At 44.3% G+C, this 16,699-nt stretch overlaps 1 protein-coding gene across 1 annotated transcript; it reads left to right on the top strand.

Annotated features, from left to right (window-relative positions):
• Nucleotides 1-2,470: 2,470 nt before the first annotated feature.
• On the top strand, nucleotides 2,471-16,037 carry LOC144680038 (transthyretin-like). The gene is made up of 4 exons (XM_078541140.1): nucleotides 2,471-2,630; nucleotides 5,469-5,605; nucleotides 8,596-8,731; nucleotides 15,720-16,037. Exons 1-4 carry the CDS (start codon nucleotides 2,568-2,570, stop codon nucleotides 15,822-15,824), a joined length of 441 nt encoding a protein of 146 aa, XP_078397266.1. The 5' UTR covers nucleotides 2,471-2,567; the 3' UTR covers nucleotides 15,825-16,037.
• The last annotated feature ends 662 nt before the right edge of the window (nucleotides 16,038-16,699 follow it).

Here is a 16,699-nt window from a genome sequence, read left to right as displayed (position 1 = left end):
TGAGATGTGGGCATGCGGCTGGCACCTGGCTTGATGAAGCTGCGAGGCGAGAGTCCACCTCCTTTCAAAAAGGGTGTGTTTCCCAGGAATGCATAACTAGTGCGGCGGGTTTGGGATGATACAGCGAGAAAACCGGCCATTGCGGCCAGCGGTTAAAACGTCATTTTACCCGCCCTCTACCGCACTTAGTGCAAATCTGGGACAATTCCGCCCTTTGAGGACCATCCACACCGAACTCACAAGGTCTGATGTGCCAAGTTGAAGGCCAGAAGCGGCACAGCTAAAAACATTTCCCCCAAGGGCCAACTACACCAAGACAAGCTGCTAGTTCTGTGGATGTCCATGCTGATCCCACATCGGACTCTTTAGTCATGAGGAGACCCACAGAAGGTGGTGAAGTCACTTAGGGCTTGGACATACTCGAACGACAAGAGATCTGCCATTACCACTCCAATTGCTTTTGCATTGGAAAGAACGCCTAGTTGTGTAACCCCTGTCATGTCCTCAGGATGTCCAAAGCAACCGACAAGTAAGCGCTTTTGCAATGTTATCACTGTGTAATCCAGGCAAACATGGCAAAAGAATTTCCATTGAGCAAGGTCCAACAAACAGCAATGAGGTAAATAATATAGATAATCATTTTTTTTTTCCAGTGTTGTTGGCTGAGAGATAAATATTGGCCAGGACGTCAAGAGAACTCTCCTGCTCTTTTTGAAGTACTGCAAAGTGATCAATGAGCTCTTTCATGGGATGTGGGCGTCGCTGGCAAGGCCAGCATTTGTTGCCCATCCCTAATTGCCCTTGAACTGAGCGGCTTGCTCCGTCATTTCAGAGGGCGGTTAAGAGGCAACCACATTGCTGTGGGTCTGGAGTCACATGTAGGCCAGACTGGGTAAGGATGGCAGATTTCCTTCCCTAAAGGACATTCATTAGTGAACTAGATGGGTTTTTTATGATAATCAATGATGGCTTCACGGTCACCATTACTGAGACTAGCTTTCAATTCTAGATTTATTAATTGAATTGAAATTTGCACCAGCTGCTGTGGTGGGATTCAAACCTGTGTTTCCCCCCAAAGAATTAGCCTGGGCTTCTGGATTACTAGCCCAGTGACATCATACTTCGCCGCTGCCTCCTCCTATAACATGAACTAAATTCTTCAGTTTGAAAGGGGGTGCAGGAACAGAGAGACTCGAGCATCCATATACATAAAGCTTTGAAGCTGAGAAGCCTGTTATAAGAGCTCACTGGATCCTTGGTTTTATCAATGGAAGAATAGAAACAAAAGCAAGAAGCTACGTTAAATCTTTATAAAACACTGGCTAGGCCTGAGCTGGAGCTGAGAACTCCTTAAACTCTTTAAAACAACACAATATTAAATACTGCTCTGCTCTCCGACAGGATTTTCGTATCTCTCACCACTCCTCCACAATATTAAAAGTATTGTGGTATTTGGTGGGAAACGATAGATTTTCAAAAAAACAATCTTAATTAATCCCAGTGAAACAGCTTTAATGATGCACCCGAGCACCTTAACCACTTCCTCAATGTCTCATGTTGCCTCCACCACCGACGCACAGTGTCAGCAGTGTGTGTACCATCTACAAGATGCACTGCAGCAACTCACCAAGGCTCCTTCGGCAGCGCCTTCCAAACCTGCAACCTCCACCATCTAGAACGACAAGGGCAGCAGATGCATGGGAACACTACCACCCGGAAGTTCCCCTCCAAGCCACTCAACATCCTGATTTGGAAATATACCTCTGTTCCTTCACTGTCGCTGGGTCAAAATCCTGGAACTCCCTTCCTAACTGCACTGTGGGTGCTCTTTAACTGTGATGGGTGAGGTTCCCATGCATCTGCTGCCTGTGTCCTTCTAGGTGGTAGAGGTCACGGGTCTGGGAGGTTGCAGGCAATCTGAAGTTTGAAAACAATGACCGCCAACTTGGTTGAAAAAGAAAATCACAAATCCATAGGAATGGGCCGAATGGCCTATTTTCTGCTCCTATGTGTTATGGTCTTATGGTGTCCAAAAGGTGTCCCAGGGATGCGTCACTGAATCGGGAGGCTGCACTCTTCCCGGCTTTTAGGGCCATGTCTTGACTGAAGCGTTCCTGGGCTGCAAGCATTGAGAAGTGTGCGCGCGGCTGCAGTTTAAATATGGCGCTCGGCGTGAGGAGGCGGCGAGGTAACAGCGTGGAGGGCAAATCGGAGGCCACCCGCCAGCGAGACAGCGTATTTCCTGTGAGTGCATAATTTATGAGGTGGGAAGGGGGAGATACAGCTGGAAATCCCACCATTGTGGCCAGCGCCCACTACCACACTTAGTGCAAATCTGGTGCAATCCCACCCTGTGTTCAGGGAGGGCTTTTCTTTTGGACAGGCTTTCAAATAAGCTCCCTTTTTCTACCAGTTACTTATTCTCTCACTGTTTACTAAAACAATAGTCTGAGTCAGCAGTTTGTAGGTTAGAGACCAGGTGACCTGCGCAAGGCTGAACTATAAAACATCCCCATCCAGAAAACACTCATCATCTTCTCACACTAGCTTACAGAGGAGGAAGCAGAATGCAGCGCCTAACTTGGGTCCTCGTCTTCGCCCTAACTTCCTTTTACAAAGGAACAGCAGCGGTAAGTGCTTATCATAATGGGGTGTTTTTCAGCTGAGCACAAGCTCCTGTTCTCACTTCCCTTCATTTTGCTTTTAGCTGTGAGAAGTGTTTTGTAAGGCAAGCATGGGGTGAAATAAGTAGAAAGTGAAACCGTACTGGTAGGGCCAGTTCTAGAGGGTAACAACTAATTGTGACCGCTTTTGTTTCCCTAGTCTACTAAACACACAGAGTAATCGGTCCCTCAGCAGGTCGCACTCTTGTCTCTGAGCCATGAAGGTTGTGGGTTCAAATCCCACGCCAGACATAGGGTTGAAATAAGAATATTGGCCAGAGCACAGAGAAGACTCTTTAAACAACAACTTTTATTTATAGAGCACCTTTAAATTAATACAGTATTCGAAGGCACCTCACAATGGCTTCATAAAATAAAATTTGACACCTAGCCACCAAGGCAGATCGCCAAAATCCTCATCAAAGAGGTATAAGGAGTCTCTTAAAGGCGGAGCGAGAGAGAGAGGTGGAGAGGCAGGGATGTTTAGGGAGGGCCTTTCAGAGCTAAGGGCCCAGGAGGCTGAAGGCACGGCCACCAATGGTACAATGATTAAAATCAGAGCTGATCATGAGGCTGACATTGGAGGAGTTCAGAGATCACAGAGGATTGTGGGGCTGGATGAAATTACAGAGATAGAGACGGGCAAGGTCATGGAGGGATTTGTAAATAAGGACTCAGGCAACATAGTTTGGATGACCTCAAGTTTACAGAGCGTAGAATGTGGGAGCTCATTCAGGAATGCATTGGAATAGTCATACCTAGAGGTGACAAAGACATGGATGAAGGTTTCAGCACTTGACTAGGGTGAAGTCAGGTGATGTTAGGGAGGTGCTATGTGGTCTTCAGTACCCACCTGTCCCAATGTATGGATCCTTGGTTTCATGCCCCATCCAGAATACACGGCAACTCCAACACCACTGCACTGTCGCAACAACATTGCCGTGTCAGTGTAGACAATGCATTCAATCAATAGGGTGTGTCAATCCCCACAACCTTCTGGCCTCAAGGTGAGAGTGTTTCTACTGAGTCAAACTGATATTTTAACAGATTATAATATTGTCCTTTTTCTTCACTATCCTATGTCCAGTGACATGGGGCTTTGATAATTCAGGATAAAACGTAAGAACGGTACATAACTTGGCTCTTTTAATGCACTTATCATCCACAGAATGGTAGAATGGTGGTGATGTTACTAGATCCAGAGGCCTGGGCTAATAATCTACAGCCATGAATGCACATTCTGTCGTGCAGTTGGGGAACCTAAATTCAATTAATTAAACAATTCCAGAATGAAAACTTGAGGCAGAATTTTCCCCCTGTTGTGGGGGGAAGTTTAAGAGCGGGAGCGTGGAGGCACGCCTCCGATCGGCACCCCCAATCAGGGGCGCGCCGCCATTATACATGGGTGGGCCAATTAAGGCCTGCCCAGTGTGACGTCCGCACGGAAGCGCTATGGACCCCCAGTGCAGGCAGGGGGTGGGGGGGGGGGGGGAATTCCTTGAGCCGAGAGTGTGCTCTTTCGCACGTGCACATGAAAGAGCGCACTCACCTCCCTGAGGCTAAGTGCTGCCTGAGGGAGAACGACTGTGCAGTAAAAAATGTGAAAAATAGAAAAAAAAATTCCCTGACATTGTCCCCTCATGTGACACTCTTGGGACATGTCCATCACTTTTAAATGCACTTTAACTACATTTTTTAAAACCTACATGAAGCCTCATCCCGCCCGTGGATGGGGTTTGATGCTTTTTCTAATGTCCACCAGGACTCCTGGCCAACCTTAAGGTTGGATGGGCAGGTCCATTAATTACTTTAATGACTCTGTCAATGGCCTCAATTGGCCATTGACAGGTCGGCGGGCGCACAGCTGACTCTGCTGAGACCCTGCCTACCTGAAAATTTAAATGAGACACGGTGACATAGGGTGTTCCTCCCCCGTCATTTTACACATCGGCGAGTGGGCCCCACCCCCGCTCACCCACCGGAAAATCCTGGCCTTGGTGTCAGTAATGGTGACGACAAAATTACTGGCTTCTCATAAAAACTCATCTGGTATGTTAATGCCCTTTAGGGAAGTAAATCTGCCATCCTTACCCAGTCTGACCTACGTGTGACTCCACGCCCACAGCAATGTAATTGAAGCTTAACTGCCCTCCGAAATGGCCTAGCAGGCCATTCAGTTGTATTTAATGAGGCAGATCACCGCCACCTTCTCAAGGGCAATCAGGAGTGGGGCAATAAATGCACTCCTCCAATTCCAGCCTCATGATCAGCTCTGATTTTAATCATTGCACCATTGGTGGCCGTGCCTTCAGCTGCCTGGGCCCTAAGCTCTGGCCTTGCTGGTGACAGCCACATCCCGTGAATGAATAAAAAACATTGCTGGATAAGGAGGTTAAGGGATTATTGAAGCAGTGGCAGGAGATGGAGATAAGATACCGATTAGCCTTGATCTAATCGAATGGTGCAGTGGGCAGAACAGCCTCTTCTTGTTTCCCATAACCTCCAGTTTTCTATATATATAAAAAGCAGTTGCTCTCACTGTAAAGCGATTATAAAGTGAAATATCCCCAATATCCTACCAAGTATAAAACACTATTCCTTGTGTCACTACTTCACCCCATTCAGGGTAAAGGCAGGCATCTTTTAGTGACTCATTATAATCATCTAACTGATATTTTATGAAATGTTAACTGAGGGATTTTGAAAAACCTTTGGTTTTAATGAAATCTTCTTTTTCTCTCTTGCATCTTTGCCTCAACTAATCGACATAATTCATCATCTCTGGTTTGTATCTGTCCACTTCAGGACCATGGAGGCAGTGATACTAAATGCCCTGTTATCATCAAAGTCCTTAACGCTGTCAACGGAACAGCAGCAGCGAACCTCCACCTGCAAATATACCGACGCAATGAGGACCTCAGTTGGCACCAGCTCAACACTGGGTGAGTGAAAAGCTGGGTGAAGGTCCCTCAGACTCCTTCACACCTGAGTTTCCAATTGTTTTACTCATTCACTCCTGGGATGTGGGCATCGCCAGCACTTGTTGCCCTTGAGAAGGTGGTGGTGAGCTTCCTTCTTGAATCACAGCAATCCATGTGGTGTAGGTATACCCGCACTGCTCTTTAGGAAGGGAGTTCCACAATTTTGACCCAGCGACAGTGAAGGAATAAAGATATAATGCCAAGTCAGGATGGTGAGTGGCCACGAGGGGAACTTGTAGGTGGTGGTGTTCCCATCCATCTGCTACTCTTGTCCTTCTCAGTGGTAGAGGTCGTGAGTTTGGAAAGTGCTGGCGAAGGAGTCTTGGCGAGTTGCCAAAATAGTACACACTGTTGCCACTGTGTGCCGGTGGTGGAGGGTATGAATGTTTATGATGGTGGATAGGATGCAGATCGAGTCGGCTGCTTTGCCCTGGATGATGTCAAGTTTGATGTTGTTGGAGCTGCACTCATCCAGGCAATTTCCAGTTTTTTTTTTGAATGATGAAGTTTTATCGAGAACATCAAACATCATTATGGAAAAGAGTGTTGTGTATAGCTCAACTAAGTCTAACTAGGCAGTCGAAGCACCACTTTCAGAACAACTTGTAGTCTTCTCCATGACAAGCAACATGGTAGAACTTCAGTGCCCTGTCTTGTTGCTGCCGAGGAGTCTTCCCAAAATGAATGAATTAGTCAGTTCTTTTGAAGATAGAATTGGCTGGAAAACACACTTGTTACAGCAGTTCTCATTGCAATTTAGGGGAAGCTAGTGGCATAAATGTTGAGAGCTGTGCTGCCTTTGACATCCATGACGGAGCTGTTCAGACACTTGTCCTGAGCCTGTAAGCCAGTGTACAGAAGTCAGCATGATTCATTCAGGACTTCCTTCGTGAAGCCAAGATGATGAAAAAACAGGTCCTCACACTGTCCCTCATTAGATCTCTGGAGCCTATTGATTGATGGACCTGAATCTCGAGCGCCCTTTGGGGATGGGCCGGGAGGCAGGAGGGCTGGCAAAATAGCAAGAGAAGAGATCATAGGAATATAGGACTTAGGAGCAGGAGTAAGCCATTCATCTTCCCACCTCAATGCCATTTTGGGCACTCCACTCCCTTAGCAACTTTCAACAGTGTAAAATATCAAAGCAGTGCCAACCCGTATGGCAACAGCTGTGTCTCGGTGGGTAGCACTCTCACCTTCAGAGTCAGGTTGTGGGTTCATTTGCGGATGATACAAAGATAGGCGGAGGGACAGGTAGTATTGAGGAAGCGGGGAGGCTGCAGAAGGATTTGGTCAGGTTAGGAGAATGGGCAAAGAAATGGCAGATGGAATACAACGTGGGGAAGTGTGAGGTCATGCACTTTGGTAGGAAGAATAGAGGCATAGACTATTTTCTAAATGGGGAGAGAATTCAGAAATCTGCAGTGCAAAGGGACTTGGGACTCCTAGTCCAGGATTCTCTTAAGGTTAACTTGCAGGTTGAGTCAGTAGTTAGGAAGGCAAATGCAATGTTGGCATTTATTTCGAGCGGACTAGAATATAAAAGCAGGGATGTGCTGCTGAGGCTTTATAAGGCTCTGGTCAGACCACATTTAGAATATTGTGAGCAATTTTGGGCCCCATATCTCAGGAAGCATGTGCTGGCCCTGGAGAGGGTCCAGAGGAGGTTCACGAGAACGATACCAGGAATGAAAGGCTTAACATATGAGGAACGTTTGAAGACTCTGGGTCTATACTCGATGGAGTTTAGAAGGATGATGGGGGATCTGATTGAAACTTACAGAATACTGAAAGACCTGGATAGAGTGGACGTGGGGAAGATGTTTCCATTAGTAGGAGAGACTAGGCCCCGAGGGCACAACCTCAGAGTAAAGGGAAGACCTTTTAGAGCAGAGATGAAGAGAAACTTCTTTAGCCAGAGAGTGGTGAATCTATGGAATTCATTGCCACAGAAGGCTGTGGAGGCCAAGTCATTGAGTGTATTTAAGACCGAGATAGATAGATTCTTGATTTGTAAGGGGATCAAAGTTTATGGGGAGAAGGCGGGAGAATGGGGTTGAGAAACTTATCAGCCATGATTGAATGGCAGAGCAGACTCGATGGGCCGAATGGCCTAATTTCTGCTCCTATGTCTTATGGTCTTATGGTCAAGTCCCACTCCAGAAACCTGAGTACAAAAGCTTGGCTGGCACCACCACCTCAGTAATGAAGGAGGTGCCAACTTTCAGATGCAATATTAAACTGAAATTCTATCTACTTTCTCAGGTAGATGTAACGTATCCCACGGCACCATTTAGCTGTGCTGCTCCTGACCAGCACCAGGAACATTGACTCCGTTACATTCACTGTGTGGAATGTACTCAGTGTGGTCAAAAAAAGAACACAATTGGCAGATTAAAAGTCAGGTCAAGTAATTTATTGTGACTCTACTTGCCAATTTACACATCTTTTGTAACCATGTTACAGAATCCCTGGATAGGATTCAACTGGACTGTTTTAGGAACGAGGAGGAGGCCATTCAGCCCCTCAAGTCTGTTCCATACATACAAACATAGGTACATACGAACACACGAATTAGGAGCAGGAGTAGGCCACTCGGCCCCTCGAGCCTGCTCTGCCACTCAATAAGGTCATGGCTGATCTGAACGTAACCTCAACCTCACATTCCCGCCTACTCCCGATAACCTTTCACCGTCTTGTAAATCAAGAATCTGTCTCGCTCTGCCTTAAAAATATTCAAAGACTGTATCCGCGGTCTTTTGAGGAAGAGATTTCCAAAGACTCACAACCTTCAGTTAATTTAAACCTCAGATTAAGAAGACAAACTTTTGCTTTATTTTGCCTTCAGTATTGAATACAAATAGCTGGATTTCACTCAGTTTGTACTTCACTTGTTCATGTAATTGTTGAACCACTGAGATTAAATCTTCACCTCGCTGTGTTGTTTGTAGGGTTACGGGAGTGAATGGAGAAGTCCACAACCTTACAACTGAGGCAGACTTTGTTCCAGGATTGTACAAGGTCCATTTCAACACGGCTGATTACTGGAGGAATCTTGGATACATCCCCTTTCATGAATGTGTCAACGTAAGTCTTGTATCCATCCTTTGAACAATCAATGCAAAACAATGCACAGTAAAAAGTTAAAAGTTACAAACCATGATAGTTTTCCAACGAAAAATGCAGTCACAACAGTTCTTAGAATAAACATCAGTTTACAATGTTTCAAGGCTGCAAGAGGCCAAATTTCCCGGGATTTACCAATCCCAGCAGGGGTTCTGGATAGCAGAATCACCCTTTAATCCCTTTTGTAGAATTTACAGAACAAAAACAGGAGATTTGACCCGAATGGCCCTGGCTGGTGTTTATGCTTCAGATGAGCCTCCTCCAAGGCTTCTTCATCTAACTCTATCCATATAACCTTCCTTTCCCCCTCATGTGTTCATCTGATGAGTCTCTGCTTTTCATCTCAACTACTCCCAGTGATAGTGAGATCTACATTCTAACCATTGTCGGAGTAAAGAGGTTTCCCCTGAAATTGTTCTTGGATTTATCAGTAACTATATGATTCACGACCTCTAATTTTCATTTCCCCCACAAGTGAAAACAGCATCTCTATGTCTAACCTGTCTTCAATGACATGCTTACAGAGAATTACATTGGATATACAGCAAAGAAACAGGCCATTTGGCCCAACCACTCTGTGCTAGTATTTATACGCCACCTGAACCTCTTCCCATCCTTCATGAACTAATTCATATCAGCAAACTCTTCTACTCCATTCTCCTTCATGTGCTTATCTAGCTTCCCCTTAAATGCATCTATATAATCTGCTTCAAACCCTCCCTGTGGTAGCGAATTCCACACTCTCACACTCTCTACTTAAAGAAGTTCCTTCTGAATTCCCTGTTGGGTTTCTTGCTGATTATCTTACATTGGTGGACTCTAGTTATGCTCTTCTCCAAAAGTGGAAATACCTTCTCTGTGGCTATCCTATCGAAACCTCTGCTAGGTCACCCCTCAGCCTTCTCTTCTCAAGACCTGTTCATCCTTGCCTGATAGTTACTCCTGTCATTATTCAAGGGTTGAGTGCCTCATATATTTCAGGGTTTGCGGTAGGCATGCATACGTTGAAGTTATGTACATTTAAAGATTGACAATCCATTTTGATCTCTGGGAAACAAAAGGGGCCAAGTCAAGGCTGCAGATATTGCTGGCTTATCGCGTCCCCTGTGAAAACACTTTCAGGTATACCTGATTCAGGTGTGGGCAGGAGCTTGTGCCAAATATTAACCTCAGACAAATGGTACAAAATGTGTTACAGATGGTATTGTTGCTGGACTAGTAATCCAGAGAGCCAGGGTAATACTCTGGGGGCTCGGGTTCAAATCCCTCCACAGCAGATGGTAGAATTTGAATTCAACAAAATTCTAGAATTAAAAGTCTAATGAGGACCATGAAACCATTGTCGACTGTTGTAAAAACCCATCTGGTTCACTCATGTCCTTCAGGGAAAGAAATCTGCTGTCCTTACCTGGTCTGGCCTACATGTGACTCCAGACCCCACAGCAATGTGGTTGACTCTTAAATGCCCTCTGAACAAGGGCAATTAAGGATGGGTGATAAATGTTGGCCTACTCAGTGATGCTCACATCCCATGAATGAATTTTAAAATAATTCCCAGACTGCCATGAAAAATATACATTTTATAAACCAGGGGAAAGTAAACGAAATCCCAGATGGAAAATCAAAAGTCTTCTTTTAGTTTCAATCTAATTTGGAAGCTAAAATGATCAAACTACTCACATCTTCTGCTCTCAGTTCTGGCATTGCCTGAAAACATGGTCTGATTACTTTGCAATCACTGGCTTTTAGACTTTACTCTGCATTTCATTCCTCTGGTCAGGCTTTGTCTCAAAATAATAAATAACTAATGTAAAATGTCACCTCATTGTGCTACAGGATACTTGTCCAATGTTGCGACAAGAACATATATTTAAGGAAAGAAACAGAAAAGCTTGTTTCTTCCAATCTAGCAGGGCCTCCGACTAATCAAATCCAAAGTTTCTGAGGAAGGTGATTTCCGTCAGGTGAAACTTCCAAATCAATCAGCTCTTTCCCCATATTCTTGCCATTTACAGTAAGATCTCGCATAGAGTCGAGTCACTTAATGTTGTTTTATTTTACTGTCAGCTATAAAGTAGCATTGGTACATCCGTTTAACATTGCAGGTTTCACTCTAACGCCATTTGTTACAGACTTAATCTTCTGTGGCCTGCCTGTTCACATGACGTTTCCCCCAGTGCTTCCATCCTCACCCACAGTCCCTCTTCCTCCCACTCCTGGTCCTGTCTCTGCCACTCCTCACCTTGGCAACTTCACCCTCTCCTGGCCTGCTGACTCCCGGCCTTAATTGCCTCTCTCCTCCATGCCACCGCCCCCACCCCCCCACTGCCCCTCCGGCCCACCTTGACTCGTGGCCTCTGTTCTTACCCAAATCCTCCGGTTCGGTCCTTTTGGCTCAACTCTTGAGCCCTCACCAAGTCCTGGGCTCTATCTAGTGGCAGAAGTTGGTCAATGCAGGTAGCTAAATGCACAGACAAGCTTCTGACCATAATAAGACCATAAGACGTAGGAGCAGAAGCAGGACATTTGGCCAATCGATTCTGCTCCTCCATTCAATGAGATCATGGCTGATCTGATAATCCTGAACTTCACTTTCCTGCCTTTTCCCCATAACCCTTGATTCCCTTATTGATTAAAAATTTGTTCATATTCAGCTTGAATATACTTAACGGCCCAGCCTCTACAGCCCTCTGCGGTAAAGAAGTCCACAGATTAACTACCCTCTGAGAGAAGAAATTCCTCCTCATTTCTATTTTAAATGAGCGCCCCCTTACTCTGAGATTACGCCCTCTGGCCCTAGCATCTCCCACAAGGGGAAACAACGTCTCAGCATCTACCCTGTAAAACCCCATTAGAATCTTATATGTTTCAATAAGGTCACCTTTCATTCTTCTAAACTCCAATGAGTACAGGCCCTACCTACTCAACCTCTCCTGATAAGAAAATCCCACCATATCCGGGATCAACCTAATTAACTTTCTCTGGACTGCCTCCAATGCCAGTATATCTTTCCTTAGATAAGGGGACCAAAATTGTTCATAGTATTCTAGGTGTGGTATAATTAGTGCCTTGTATAGTTTTAGACATTTTTACACTGCAATCCCGTTGAAATAAAGGCCAATATTCCACTTGCCTTCCCTATTACCTGTTGAACTTGTATGTTAGCTTTCTGGGGTTCATGCACAAGGACTGACAAATCCTGCTGTGCTGCAGCCTTTCTGCAGTCTTTCTCTATTTAAATAATATTCAGCTCCTCTATTTTTTCTGCCAAAGTGCATAACCTCACATTTTCCCACATTATATTCCATCTGCCACTTTTTTTCCCACTCACTTAATCTGTCTATATCCCTCTGTTAACTCTTTGTGTCATCCTCACCACTTGCTTTCCCACCTATTTCTGTGCCATCTGCAATTTTGGCAATAGTACATTCACTTCTCTCATCCAAGTCATTAATATATATTGTAAATAATTGAGGCCCCAGCACTGATCCCTGTGCAACTTCACTAGTTACAGGTTGCCATTCTGAAAATGCCCCCCTTATCCCAACTCTCTGTCTTCTACTAGTTAGCCAATCCTCTATCCATGCTAATATACTACCCCCAACACCATGGGCTCTTATCTTATTAAGTAGCCTTAGGTACGGTACCTTATGGAACACCTTCTGGAAATCCAAAGATATTATATCTACTGGTACCCTTTTGTCAGGCATCATTTCCCCTTCATGAAGCCATGCTGACCCTGCTTGATTAGATTATGTAATTCTAAATGCTCTGCTAGTACATCCCTTATAATAGACTAACATTTTCCCAATGATGGATGTCAAGCTAACTAGCCTATAGTTACCTGTTTCTTGTCTCCCTCCCTTTTTGAATAAGGGTGTTACATTGGCAGTTTTCCAATCCTCTGGGACTTTTCCAGATTCTAAGGATTCTTGGAAGATTACCACCAGTGTATCCACTATCTCTGTAGCTACTTCTTTTAATATCCTAGCATGTAACCCATCAGATCCAGGGGTCCTATTGGCCTTTAGCCCCATTAGTTTCCCTGTACTTTTTCTCTAGTGATAGTTATTGTATTTATTTCCTCCCCCTCTTTTGCCCCTTGATTATTTAGTATTTTTGAAAAGCTATTAATGTATTCTACTGTGAAGACTGATGCAAAGTATTTATTCAACTCCTCTGCCATTTCCTGGTTCCCCATTATTATTTCCCCAGTTTCATTCTGTAAGGGGCCTATGTTTACTTTGGCCTCTCGCTTCCTTTTTATATATTTAAAGCAGCTCTTGCTGTCCTTTTTATATTACTTGTTAGTTTACCCTCAAAGTTTATTTTCTCCCTCTTTTATTTGGTCATCTTTTGGTTTTTAAAACTTTCCCAATCCTCTGGCGTACCACTAATCTTTGCCACATTGTATGTTTTTTCTTTCAATTTGATACTCTCCTTAACTTCCTTGGTTAACGATGGTTGGTTTATCCCCTTCTTCTTCACTGGGATATATCTTTGTTGTGAGTCATGAACTATTTTCTTAAATGCCTGCCATTGTCCATCAATCGTATTTTCTGCTAAAATCCTAACCCAGTCCACTCCAGCCGACTCTGCCCTTATTTCTTTATAATTACCCTTATTTAAGTTTAGCACAGTTGTTTCTGACACATGTTTCTCACCCTCAAACTGAATGCTAAATTCTACGCATATTACATTCACTGTTTCCTAGGGTATCTTTTACTCTGAGATCATTTATCAAACCTGCCTCATTAGCAATTACCAGATCCAAAATAGCCTGATCCCTGATAGGATCCACAGCATACTGTTCTAGAAAACTGTCCAGAAAACATTCTATGAATTGTTCGTTGCTACCTCTGCCAATTTGATTTACCCAATCTACACGAAGATTAAAGTCACCCATGATTAATGTACTGCCTTTTTTACATGCCCTCATTATCTCTTGGTTTATTCTCTGTCCTCCAGCATAGCTACTGTTCCGGGGCCTTTAGACCACTCCCACCAGTGTCATCTTCCCCTTGTGATTTCTTACCTCCACCCATATGGATTCTACATCTTCCAATCCAAGATCCTTTCTGGCTATCGTACTTATTCCATCTCCTACTAACAAAGCTACCCCAGCACCGCCCTTTGCTTCCTGCCTGCTCCTTCAAAAAGTGACATACCCCTGAGTAATTAGTTCCCAGCTCTGATCTCCTTGTATCCACACCTCCGTAACGGCTATAAGATCATACCCATTAATCTCAATGAATGCCGTTAATTCATTTATTTTGTTCCAAATACTAAGTGCATTTAAGTAAAGAGCCATTAATTTTACCATTTTTTTCACCCTTTGACCCTATTTTCTGCTGTTTTTTAATGTTTGTACACTCTGTCCCTTCCTGTCACACTCTGGGTAACATTACCTAAATAGCTGCCCTGCAATGCTGCCTTATCCTTTTGCTTTGTAAGCCTACGTATCCCCTTTCCAGAACCCTCCCCTCTACCCAATCTATTTAGCTTAAAGCCCACTCTACAGCCCTAGTTATTCAATTTGCCAGGATACTGGTCCTGGCAAGGTTCAAGTGAAGCCCGTCCCACCGGAACAGCTCCCTTCTACCCCAGTGCTGGTGCCAGTGCCCCATGAACTGAAACCCATTCCTCCCACACCAATCTTTGAGCCACGTATTTAACTCCTTGACTTTATTTACCCTATGCCAGTTTGCCCGTGGCTCAGATACTAATCCTGAGATTTTTACCTTGGACGTTCTGTTTTTTAATTCAGCTCCTAACTGTTCAAGTTCTTTCAGCAGAACCTCCTTTCTAGTCCTATCAATGTCATTGGTACCAACATGGACGATGACAACTGGATCCCTCCCCTCCCACTCCAAGTTCCTCTCCAGCCCTGGGGAGATGTCCTTAACCCTGGCACCGGGCAGGCAACACAGCCTTCGGAACTCACGCTCACGGCTGCAGAGAACAGTATCTATCCCCCTAATTACACTGTCCCTTACAACTATTACATTCCTATTTCCTCCCCCCACTTGAACAGCTCCCTGTTCCAAGGTGCCGTGGTCAGTTTGCTCATCCTCCCTGCAGTACCCGCTCTCGTCCACACAGCTTGCAAGTAACTGTTGGACAGGTGCAGGGGCCGAGGCTCCTCGAGTGCTACCCCCTGGGTCCCCATACCTGTCTCACCTGCAGTCACACCCTCCTGTCCCTGATCACAGGCCAAAATTGAATTACCAGGAGGCGTGACCACCTCCTGGAACAAAGTGTCCAGGTAACTTTCCCCCTCCCTGATGTGGCGCAATGTCTGCAGCTCGGACTCCAGCTCCTCAACTCGGACCTGAAGTTCCTCGAGCTACAAACACCTGGTACAGATGTGTTCACTCTGGATCATATTGGTGTCCAGCAACTCCACCACTATATGGAGCCTGGTCAATCTAAAACCCGTGTACTGAGGTGAGAACAGGCACTGTAATTTTTTTTAAATAATTTGATTTGTATATTGTATCTCTTTTATACTTATGTATTTTATCTTACAAGTGATTTCATCTAGGAATGCACAGTGCTGCAGATGTATGGTACAGTATTTCAACATGTACATTGTTTTTTCTGGACAGGAAATGCCCAAAGGAACCTAGTCCTGGCTTTAACATTGATTCCTATGAGAACCCATGATTCACTTAAAGCCGTTTCACTTAGAGTTGTGATTTTCAGGAACGCAACCACAACATTCAGGGAGAACTTACTGTACTGTACAACCTGCCACAACCGATCCACAACGTAAGCAAAAATACTGCAGATGCAGGAAATCTGAAATACACCCAAAATGCTTGGAAATCGGATCAGGCAGCATCTGTGGGGAGAGAGAGAGAGAGAGAGAGAGAGAGGAACAGAGTTAATGGTTCAGATCAACATCAGCTTAGTTCAGAGATTTTTTAAAAATTCTATTTTGTTTCAGGTGGTTTTCCGTGCTGACGGTTCCAGTCATCAACACTACACTCTCGCTCTTCTTTTGAGTCCTTACTCCTACTCCACCACAGGAGTGGTCAAACACGCACACTAGACTGAGCAAACAGAAGCAATTTTTGCTCACCCTCCACTTCAGACAGAACGAGCAAGCCACATGGAAAGAAATTACAAACCTATTTAACTAGTAGTCAAAATCTTGCTTGTGAATCAAAATTAAAATAAATATTTGGCAATAAGTATTGGCTTGGATTTTCGTTATCTTTGTAATTAATCAAAGAGCTGTGTGCAATAAAAGCATTTGTTCCTAGCTAAAGTTTTATCTGTTGTTAACAGAAGTCATGTGCATTACCCATTTATTAATTCTTATGGTTTCTTATGGTAAGCTGTAAGTGCTGAGATATGCATCGCTAGAAATGAGAGGTTCGATAACGGATCAGAGAAACAGTATTTTCCAAACCCACAACCTCCAACAACTTGTATTTGGAAAACACCTTTAACATAATAAAATGCCCCAAGGTGTTTCACATAAGCGTTATAAAGCAGAGTATGTCAGCAAGTCACATTCATTCCAGACCTGAATCACTTGCTGTGTGAAAAGTTCTTTCACACATCACATTTGCTTCTTTTGCAAACCACTTTAAATCTGTGCCCTCTCATTCTCGTTCCTTTTATGAGTGGGAACAGTTTCTCCCTATCTATCCTATCCAGCCCTCTCGTGATTTTGAACATCTCTATCAAACCTCCTCTTATACTCTCTCCAAGGAGAACAGTCCCAACTTCTCCAATCTATTTTTGTAACCCAAGTTTCGCATCCCTGGAACTATTCTTATAAACTTCTTCTGCACTCTCTCTGATGCATTCACATCCTTCCTATAGTGTGGTGCCCAGAACTGTACACAATGCTCCAGCTGAGATCTAACTAGTGTCTTATATAAGCTCATCATAACCTCCCTGCTCTTGTACTCTATG

The sequence above is a fragment of the Cetorhinus maximus genome, chromosome 4, assembly GCF_964194155.1.
Source record: "Cetorhinus maximus chromosome 4, sCetMax3.hap1.1, whole genome shotgun sequence".
NCBI lineage: Eukaryota > Metazoa > Chordata > Chondrichthyes > Lamniformes > Cetorhinidae > Cetorhinus > Cetorhinus maximus.
The sequence above is the reverse complement of the archived record's forward strand: the minus strand, read 5'-3'. Positions and strand labels throughout refer to the sequence as shown.